This window comes from Hydra viridissima, unplaced genomic scaffold, assembly GCF_058129835.1.
Source record: "Hydra viridissima isolate aposymbiotic clone 2 unplaced genomic scaffold, HvirCarnegie_v1 scaffold_10, whole genome shotgun sequence".
NCBI lineage: Eukaryota > Metazoa > Cnidaria > Hydrozoa > Anthoathecata > Hydridae > Hydra > Hydra viridissima.
The window spans coordinates 2,647,221-2,657,633 of record NW_028324309.1 but is presented as its reverse complement, the minus strand read 5'-3'; the positions used below and the strand labels follow the sequence as shown (position 1 = coordinate 2,657,633).

Below are 10,413 nucleotides of genomic sequence, written 5' to 3'. Positions count from 1 at the left end.
TATTCATTAGGTTATGGTGCTGAATCTCTCTGCGATGTGAAAACTGAACATGCAGTAAAAATAACATGAAATTGTCTCTTTAAAGTCTTTAGCTTTAGACCATTTACTTTCGCGATATTTTTTAAAAGAATTTTTCGCTTACAGGATTAAACAGCGGAAAAGCCAAAAAACAACTAAAAACCGAATTTATTGACAACAAAAAACAATCCGCTGCTAATTCGTTAAAATCCTTTTTACATATAAAAATTATTGTATAGATAAAAACGATTTTATGGTAACATCAATTAAACAGTCTTTTTTTTTTTTTTTTTTTTTTTTTTTTGCGCCAGAAACAATTTTTAAACCGCCAAATAAATCTCGTATAATAAGATAAAGTATACATACTGTCACTTAACAAAATAAAATGTCAAACCAAAATAAAATGTCAAACCAAACTGTTTGCGGGTCAGTCACCCGATTGTTAAAATACAGTTAAAATATGTTATATGACTACCACGGTTTCTTGGCTTCTTAAAAAAATAGTTCAACTTCTACTGTTAATTTTATAAAATTATTATAAAGAAATGGCAATTCCTTTTATCTGCATGGAATTACTAAAAAAGTTTTATATGTCTTTTCAAATTAAACACAATGAAAAGAACGAGTAGTGCTTGGGTTATTATCCGGACAGTTTTTGTTATATTTCTGGAAAGTTCTTTTCCAGAGACTGGTAAAAGAGACGAATGGGGCGCTATATGCACAATATCCCAATATGTTAGCGCATATTAGAAGGGAATCATATCTAGCTTCTAAAACCTTATTCAGCATGTTGACGTTAGCCTTTATCAAGTTATGGTGCTACTGTGCTAAAGCAGATAAATTAGATCAAAGTTTACTTACCACTGTCTCTTTTTTTGATTTCTTCCTTCTTCCGTTGCTTACAGGAAAATCCTGAAGGAAACGTGCGCTTCCTCCCAACTCCACGCATTTAATGCAGCCATTGGATGTTGCATATTTTCGACCAATGAAAGCTCAGTGGAGAAAAATATTAACAACTTGGAAGGAAAGTGGCAAAGACCAGTTTCCAGCATTGCTTAAATGTCTCCTGAAAAAAATTGAAGAACCTGGTAGTGAAAGTATGAAGGCAGGCTTCAGAAAAACTGGATTATACCCACTTGATCGAAAACAGGTACTAGATACACTTCCTAAATGAACATTTACAAATGAAGATGTCACTGTAGAAATAGGTTCTCTTGTCAGCGATTCTTTCATACAACATTTAGTTGAAGCTAGAGGTGATGATCATATACCCCTTAATAAAAAGCGACATAAAGTCTCTGTTGTCCCAGGAAAAAGTGCACCATCAATTGATGTAGTTAATATGCAAGCAGCTATAAATACAAGTAAGACAAAGAAAAAAATGACTTTTGTAACAAAAACCAAGGTATACCATTCTTGAACAGCAAATAATTACAGATAATTTATTAAATAACTCTAGCACTTACAGTTTGATGATTGATGCATAGTTTTTTGAGTTTTAAATATTGTTAAGATTTCTGTGTGATTTATATCTTAAATAAATGTGTAAGTTAGCTTCAAGCTTTTGTTTTTAATATTTTTTTGCCTTAAAAACATATCACCTAATATCCATGTATCTGTGAATATGTAAAATATGAAACGAATAATCAATAATTATAATTTGCTTTTAGGTGACCAAAGTCACCACCACTATAGGGGTGACTTTGACTCACCGTAAAAATTGAAAAAATTGTGTAAAAGGTATAAAACTTTTGTTTTTTATTTTAATTATTTATTTCTTTGACATCGTGCACACCTAATGCAATTTATATCAACATATTAATCATTTATAATTAAATTTTGAAAAAAAAAAGATTTTATATTTGGCCAAAGTCACCTCATTTTACGGTTGTTTTGGAAAAACTAATGGTGCTTTCTTTGACCCTAAAATACGCAAAGTAGTTCACGACAATAACTTTTGCCAGATTCTTAAGGAACTGGAGTTGCAGGCATAAAATGCCTTTGTTTTTGTTTTTAAAAATTTCTTAGCAATCATGTAGTTGATGTAGTTGAACAAATGATGTCGAACCTAGGTGAAGTAAATGACGAACAAGGAGAAAGATTTCATCAAAACATCTCTAAACTTGATGGGAAATTTCTGTTGGTTTTTACTTCGGGAAATTAATTGGAGTGACAAAAGAAAATCCAAAACCTTAAAGTATTTTTAGTTACGTAAACCTTAATAAGGGCTGTTGAATGTATAGTTTAGATTATGGCTGTATATCATGCTTTCTTGTCTTTTTTAACAAACATGTTACATCGGACTTAACAGTAGGGTGGGGCGAAAAACACATTTTTCAAAAATTGATGTGTTATAGTGATATTTTGATGCTCTGTCGGTTGGTATTAGCAATTCTAAAAGATTTTTGAGAAAATATATTTTTTCAGGCAACGGTTTGCACATAGAGTTTGAAAATTCCCAATTTTTCAATTATTTTTACAACTTTGAAGACTGATATCTTCACGTTGTGCATTAGGGGATTTTGATAGTGGTCATAGGTTACTACAAATTATAAACAGTAAGTGAGCAAAAACTTAACGTCCTGGGAGTATGTGTTCTAATAAAGCCATCACCATATTGAAAACATACTTGATGTGCGGTCCCATATATAGCGGTCAGCTGCAGTGAGGGTGAGGGCAGGTCTGAGTCACCGTGGCAGTGTCTGATTAATTGTGATGAGGGAAGGGTGTACCGAAGTTCTTTATAGTTGTTTGTATACATTACTAAATGTCAGTTCAAAGTAAAATACTATTATTGCTTGATTTCCAGGTAAAATTTATTCTAATTGCTTAAAAGTAAAATTATTACCAAAATGATTTCGAGAAGAAGTGATCTGGATTTCTATTGTAAGTGTTTGTTTTTTGAGTGAACAATCGCTACCAACTTCTGCGGACGTCATGAGATGCTATTTATATGATAGACAGATTCTTAAATCAAAAACAAAGATCCTCGAGTGAGTGGCATCTCTAAGACTCTTGTGAAAAAGATAAACCTATAGATCAAAGTATCTACTCTCAGTGTGTGAGACAATTCAAAAAAATAATTGTTGACTTCCAAAGAAAATAAAAAAATCTTTAGAAATCTTTGAAAAGAGGGAAAACTAATTTTAAATAAAAAATGATAATTTCAGAGGCAAGGTAGAGAAAACATTATTTGATGTTTTAGCATAAGTGTAAGTCTTTTTTAGAATGCACTTGTGACCAATAGAGAAAAGTACCGCAAAAAGAGCAAATTTCCCTAATAGATCAAAGAACAGAAAGAAAGATGGCTATTGGAGCAATAGACTTTTGAATTTTAAAGAAAAATGTGCAACTGATAGAAAGGAGAATCGAATTTCGAAACCACAAAGAAAAACAAAGTTTCAAAGTGCAGGAGCACCTTAGAGAAAGGAATATAAATACTGTTTAATTAGAGTCTTGAAGAACCATCATCAGCGAAGAAAAGAAAAGCTAGAAAACATAGCCCAAAACACTCATTTTCTAGGTTAGCTTCGGCTTGTGAGAAAACTGGAGTTTTAGACAGCTGCTATTATAATTTCAAGTTCTGTATTACATGATAAATCTGGATATTTAGAAACAAATCCAGAGCTAGTGATTGATCAATTAAAAATCAGCGGGAGTTGTCAAAAAAGAGAAAATGTCTTCAAAAGACACATGCAACAGCTGAAAAAAAAGAATGTTGGTCAGATATTGTTGACTTCAACCAATAATAACCAATTCGCCGACAAAATATCAAACAGATCTAAGCACTGATCAGAAGTATTTATGTTATTGGTGAATCTATTTCAAATGAAAGTATTAGTTTAAAGAACAGCAGCAAAAGAAACCTGGAAAGTTAGCGTATTCGCGGTGGCTCACTACTGCAAATCGTATCTTACAATTTTTATGTGCAACGAGTGACCTGAAACAATCAAAACAGTTTTAGAGTATGTGATGAAAATGTTTAGTTTGAAATTAAAATTATGTCTTCTTCACAAAACGAACCTCGTTATTTATTTAAGAATAGAGTTAACACGTTCCTTTAGTCCTTAAGTCAGATATAGGGGGAGGGGGGGGGGGCATCCTGTCATCCAACAAAATGCATATTATGCCCATCCAGAAAATCTATTCCTAAGTATGATCAATGATGAAAACACAATTTTCCGTGAGCATGCATGAAAAAGAATAAAAGAGAGAAAAATACAAAAGAAAGTCTTGAAAATTTTACTGAGCCTCCATTGAATCGAAATATTACTTCTGAGGAAATTAATTGTATTATTAAAAAGAAACAGAAGAAAATTTTTCCAAACTTTGCCTTGTCACGCGCGAGCAGTCGAGCGATGTGTTAAATTACTCACTAAAGCTTCTGCTTTGATTTGCGGCCTAAAATCGAGAGATGATTTATACTTACTTACCAGTGTAATTGATCGAGGTAACACGCTGGCAAACGCTTTAAACCCGCATTGAATTTACATTTTGAACAAAATGGTTCTTTCTTGTAACACAGCAATGCAAGACATAATAAAACTTAACTCTGCAACCTTTTTAAAATATATTAACCTCAAACCCACTTTTTAATTGAATTGCTATTACCATTATTTTTACTAAATTTATGTATCATAATAATAAGTGACTGCAATAACAAAATACCAAGCTCAGAATTGGGGTTTATCATCCAACCCTTAACCCCTTTTTTAAATATATTATTCTAACTAATTTTGTATATCAAAATGTTTGCATTAAAAGTTCAAAATCACCCAAGCAAAAATTCACAACAGGCGCAGTACAGCGCCAGTACTGTCTAATACTGGTGCAATACTGGCAGTCAGTACTGGTTCTGTATTGGCATTTCCATGGGATGATAACGCTTTGCCAGTACTGAATGTCCAGTACTTAACCATAGCTGGCATCTGGTAATGGTGTAGTACTGTCTTAATTAAAAATTCGCAACAGGCATAGTATTGCGCCAGTACTGTTTAACACTGGCGCAAGACTGGCATGACACTATAGCATCAATTTTATAAGGTAATCTTTTAAGACAAAAGTATTATTTTTCAATGTTTTTTTTTGTATAATTAAAAAAAAAAAAATTTATAGAATTTCGTCTTCAATTTCAACACCAGCACCACTCTTTTTATTTAGCAATCTATTTTTCTTTCCACCAGCTCTATCCTTCGCACCTGAAAACCAGCGACTTATTTGACTAGAAATTTGTTTTTCGTTTATCTCAGGAAATCTGATTGTTATTACTTCTAAAATAAACATCAAAACTGTGTATTTTAAGGGTTAAGTAAGAAATGAATAAAATAATACTTTATTCATGTTTGTTAAAGTTAGAAATAAGACAATATACCTAGCAAATATTTGTAAGTTTCTGTGCCAGAAAAATTCAATTTTTTTACACCATTTGACTCTCGTCCAAAGGCACTGTAAAGCACTTGAATATTCGGTAAAATAATCTTTGGAATTACAAAAGATAAATTTTCCGAAAGTTTTAATGTACTTTTCACATTTAACATCATGAAGCATTTCTAAAAAAAAAAAATTAATCTATAGATAAAATTCATATACTAAATATCAAATAATTAAATATAACATTAATTATAAATAAAAAATAATATTTAATAAAACAATACTTCGTAGCAGACTTAAAACAAATATTTCTAGCATTTTTTGAATCAATACTAAATTGTTTACCAGTTTTTGAATCATTACTACATCACTCTTCAATTGGTTATCAAAATCATGGAAACTCTCTATACGGTTGAATGGTAATTCGTTAATCGTCTGTTCGGTTATTATTTTTTGGATATCAACAGTGTTATTGTTAAGACTAAATAACGTTCTTGTGATTTTTGCTTCCTCTCTAATACGATATTCAATGCTTCTCCTGGCAGACTCCAGATTAGCTTTCGACGCAGGAGCATCTTTAGCTGTCATGAAAACATATATTTTATATTTGCATTAGTAAAGAAAAACAACCATTTTAAATAACTAAATCAGTAATTAATTATTAAATTATCATTATCATTATGTAATTTTTTTCTCAATGTTTAACGTCCGTTTCCACACTTGTGTGGTTTAAACAAGGTTTCCATAGTGTCATTTCCTCATTCAAGTGAAAAGTTAAATTAATTCTTTACAATGAATGAAGAATTGTAAGTAAAAAATTTTTGACAATATCCTAACCTGCAGAGCCACATGTAGGACAATACTTATAATTTGGATTAAGTATCACATCTAAAAAAATATTTTCAAAATATTACATTTGTAAGTAATGATCAACATTCTAAAAAAGATTTCATTGAAAAAAAATTAAAATAATATTTAAATGTAAACTAAGAATTATATTGCATTACCTTTTTTATTTGTTTTATTGTCGCTTAAATGTTTCCTGGTGTCTTCATGTGATATACTGGAATACTTTATCATTTCTGAAAATAATAAACTTTTTGAATAATAAAAATTGCTTTGACGCATTTTTTTGTGTGAGCAACAATAACAGTTATTTGTAATTATAAGGATTTTTTTTATTAAAGAAAACATACGGTTTTGTTTCTCTCTGTTACATTTAGAAGACGCTATTTTCTTTATTTTGGGGGACGAGAACGATGAATCATTAGATTGTTCATCACGAGATGATGATCGTTTTTTCTTTACTTTAAAGGAAACAAAGGACTCTTCTGAAATATCACTATCTCCAGAGCTTTCAATACTAAGCTATAAAACAGATAAGATATAGATATCTAGAAATGATTTTATTTAAAAAAATTAAAATAACATTTATATGTAAACTAAGGATTAAATCGCATTACCTTTTTTATTTGTTTTATTGTCGCTTAAATGTTTCCTGGTGTCTTCATGTGATATACTGGAATTCTTTATCATTTCTGAAAATAATAAACTTTTTGAATAATAAAAATTGCTTTAATGCGCTTTTTTGTGTGTGCAACAATAAGGGGTATTTTTAGTTATAAGGATTTTTTTTATTATAGAAAACATACGGTTTTGTTTATCTCTGTTACATTTAGAAGACGCTATTTTCTTTACTTTGGAGGACGAGAACGATGAATCATTAGATTGTTCATCACGAGATGATGATCGTTTTTTCTTTACTTTAAAGGAAACAAAGGACTCTTCTGAAATATCACTATCTCCAGAGCTTTCAATACTACGCTCTAAAACAGATAAGATATAGATATTATTTTTAAAAAAAACAAAAAAACAGTTATATGGTTAAATAAATCTTTCGATTTTTTAAAATATTTCAAGTAATGTTTGTTTGCAATAATAAAAAAATACCATACCTTTAAACGAAGAGATATCTTTTAAAGATGCTTTAAGTTCAGAGCTGCTTAATTTAACAGGAACAGATTCTCCTTCTGAACTATTTGGATCTTCAAAATTACTGCTCTGTACTACAAATTCAGAGCATGCCCTAATCATCCGTCGCAATCCTTGTTCATAGCTTTCTATCATGTAAATAAATATCTTTTAATATGACAACATTTAAGTTAAAACGCATTTAAAATTGATTACATAAAGATTTGAATTACATACTTGCTTCTTTAATTAAAACAATTTCAAAACTCTTCCACAAAACTCCTGGTATTAATGACATTTTACTCATTGAATCAAGCGCATGATACTCGTTTTCAGATGGATATTTACAGAATAATTTGTCTTTTTTAGAATACATCCATAAAATTGGAATAACATCAATATATTCCTTTCCATGCTTTTTTTTCCATGTTTTTTCAAGAAACTTGACTACAACATGAGTTGTACTTGTCTGAAGATTCATATTAAATACCTTATAAAAATAGCAAATTAAATTTAAAATTACTTTTACAAAATACTGTAATTCAGTTACTTTGAATACTGATTATTTCAAACTAAAATAAACAGTTATTGTTCAGTAAATCTGAACAAAAAATATTCTAAAGATAAAATAGTTTAAAGCCTTCAAATATTCATAACACTATTCAAATAAGATAAATCTATTGACAAATTCAAATAACAGACTTGTATTGTATGTTACATTAAACAGTCTAGTATAATACAATAATAATTGATAAATGTAATATAAAGTTAACAAATGTATTTTAGATTTTTTTATGAATCATGAAGATAAGTTATGGCAAATGTATTATCGTTGCTTTCAAACAAAACACATTTTTTAACAATATTTTCTAAAGAAACTGTTTCTTCATTTGTGGATATTCTTCCAAGTTTCATTATTCCAACTTTTGAAGAGGCACATGGATACTGAAAAACATCATTGACATCCATAAATATATAACCTTGCAAAAAGAAATTATGTTGCACTTTTCGGATTCTTGTTATTTTAAAAATATGGCCAGAACACATTTTTACAATGTCATCTGGCTTTTTAATGCTAAGTGTAACTCCTTGAAATATTATATCTTCAAAATTAACATCATCTTCAAGCATAGTATTAAAGTTCATTATAAGAACTTTCTTCTTAATTGCATTTTTATTTTTTAATTTTGGACAGGCTTTTTGTTCAGATATTCTTCTAGCCAACTGACCCAAAGTATTATTTCTTCCTCCAATTAGTCGTTTAATTTTACCAAGATGGTTTTCAAAAGGAAATGCAGATATTGTAGATAAAGACATCTTAGTGTACTCAACATCATCAGCTAAGTGGATTAAATTGTGTATATTCATTACCTGTGAACCAGTGCCATAAAATGACAGAGTTAGCTCAAAGAATTTCCTCAATAACTCTTTGGCATAGTTTACATTATGAAGGCAAAGTTGAGGATCACAAAGTATTCGACAAGCCACAACTAAAAGCAGAAAATGTTTATACATTTGACTAGGCAGAATATTGTGTAGTACCAATGATCCACAGTAATGTAAAAAAAAACGAAATTGTGTGGCTTTCCAATGTGCAAAATTATGTATATCAAACTTTTTTCTTTGAAACTCTTTGGGTATAAAATTCACTAAGATTTTCAATTTTAAATTTAAACATTTAATATCTTCCACAGATAGCTTGCATTTATGGTTTACTTTTTTAGTGCCAATTAACTGCTGCATAATCCATTTCATGACCCCAAGGTAAATTAAATGCATAGAATCCAAGAACATTGATTTAATTGGGTCAAAACCTGGTATATCTAACAATGGGGATTTACCTGAACCTAAATGGTGTTCAATTTGACTTTTCATTTCAAAACTACTTTTTGTTCGTAGCTTAGATCTCATATTAGGATAAACTCTTTTTTTTTTAATTGTCATCCCTCTGGTCTCGCAACGTTCACATGCATAATAACCACCATGTCCTTTACATTTTTTAACAAATGATCTGGCAGGTGTGTCACAGAAAAAACCTACAAACTCTATTTTAAAGGTCACTTGACCAATATTTACTCCATTTAAAACTAAATATTTTGCTTCAGAGACAAAATCTTCTAAAAAAACATCTACACTTTGTGGTTTAGAATCCCCACTATAAACAGCTATGATAAATGGTTGTGAATTATATTCGTTGTGCAAAATAAGTCCCAAGATAGCCCAAAATTGTTGATTAGAACCATCGAATAATGGTAAACCATCGATATTAAATAATAAACGAATAACACTATCAGTATAATCCTCAGTAATGACATCATTTAAACCTTCTTCTATACCAAGAAACATAAAATATCCCATTGTGTTTTTTACGCTATTCATTAACTTTATATTTTTATTTGATTTTGTTTGCAACAATGTAACTGCAGACTTTGGTAAATTAGGAATGCTTTCTGCCCTCAGTATTTTTAACAAATCTTCAATTGTTTCACCAGTCAAATGGCTTCGATGGTTTACAGCCCATTTTTGTAACTTTTCACAACAATTGGTTTCTGTTAAATCAGGTGATTGCTGATAAAAAGATTCATTACCTGAAAAACTGTCCTCTGGAAATGTACAAGTAAAGTATTCTGAATCAAAAGATGAATCAAATTGGAAAATAAAATTGTTATCGTGTTCAGAAACAGTAAATGAGTATCTTCAGATTGATAGGTTATTAAATTACTAGAAGAATCAATTTCAATAGATGAATCAATTGCAGTGTCCAAATATTCAGATAAATTTTCTTCTGAATAGAAAGCTTTAAATTCATTTTGGTTTTGTTGTTTAAAATGACGGTGTTTTTTTTGTCTATAATATGCAGCCATGCCTTGAAATAACCATAAATAGTATAACTAAATACAACTGAATGTTAAAATATACATTTTATCAATAGTTTTCAAAAGTAAAATTGATTTAAGGTTATCTATTAGCTTATATTTTTAAAATGAAAAACACCCATCTTTAAAATATTTTATAGCAAATACATATATTATTTGATAACATATATTATTATTA

The 10,413-nt window shown here is 29.7% G+C and overlaps 1 protein-coding gene and 1 pseudogene across 3 annotated transcripts; both read right to left on the bottom strand.

Moving 5' to 3' along the window:
- Positions 1 to 5,086: 5,086 nt before the first annotated feature.
- On the bottom strand, positions 5,087 to 7,886 carry LOC145181222 (uncharacterized). Of its 2 annotated transcripts, none has more exons than XM_090101084.1 (10): positions 7,597 to 7,886; positions 7,344 to 7,508; positions 7,041 to 7,214; positions 6,852 to 6,926; positions 6,585 to 6,695; positions 6,396 to 6,470; positions 6,226 to 6,276; positions 5,734 to 5,969; positions 5,390 to 5,567; positions 5,087 to 5,306 (listed from the first exon to the last, which is right to left on the bottom strand). In XM_090101084.1, exons 1-10 carry the CDS (start codon positions 7,838 to 7,840, stop codon positions 5,128 to 5,130), a joined length of 1,488 nt encoding a protein of 495 aa, XP_089957210.1. In that variant the 5' UTR covers positions 7,841 to 7,886; the 3' UTR covers positions 5,087 to 5,127. The 2 variants fall into 2 exon arrangements, with proteins under 2 accessions (XP_089957210.1, XP_089957211.1); XM_090101085.1 differs by having other exon boundaries at positions 5,087 to 5,288.
- Positions 7,887 to 8,020: 134 nt separating this feature from the next.
- Positions 8,021 to 10,355, bottom strand: LOC149882609 (uncharacterized; annotated as a pseudogene). The gene has a single exon (XR_016456596.1). The product of XR_016456596.1 is annotated as an uncharacterized LOC149882609 (transcript).
- Positions 10,356 to 10,413: the final 58 nt, after the last annotated feature.

Excerpts from the sequence above, each read along its gene's own strand:
- LOC145181222 (XM_090101084.1), bottom strand. The coding sequence starts at position 7,840 with ATGAATCTTCAGACAAGTACAACTCATGTTGTAGTCAAGTTTCTTGAA. Across the intron at positions 7,215-7,343 it reads AGATATCTCTTCGTTTAAAG|AGCGTAGTATTGAAAGCTCT; the intron begins GTATGGTATTTT and ends TATCTGTTTTAG. Across the intron at positions 6,927-7,040 it reads TAACAGAGATAAACAAAACC|AAATGATAAAGAATTCCAGT; the intron begins GTATGTTTTCTA and ends TATTATTTTCAG.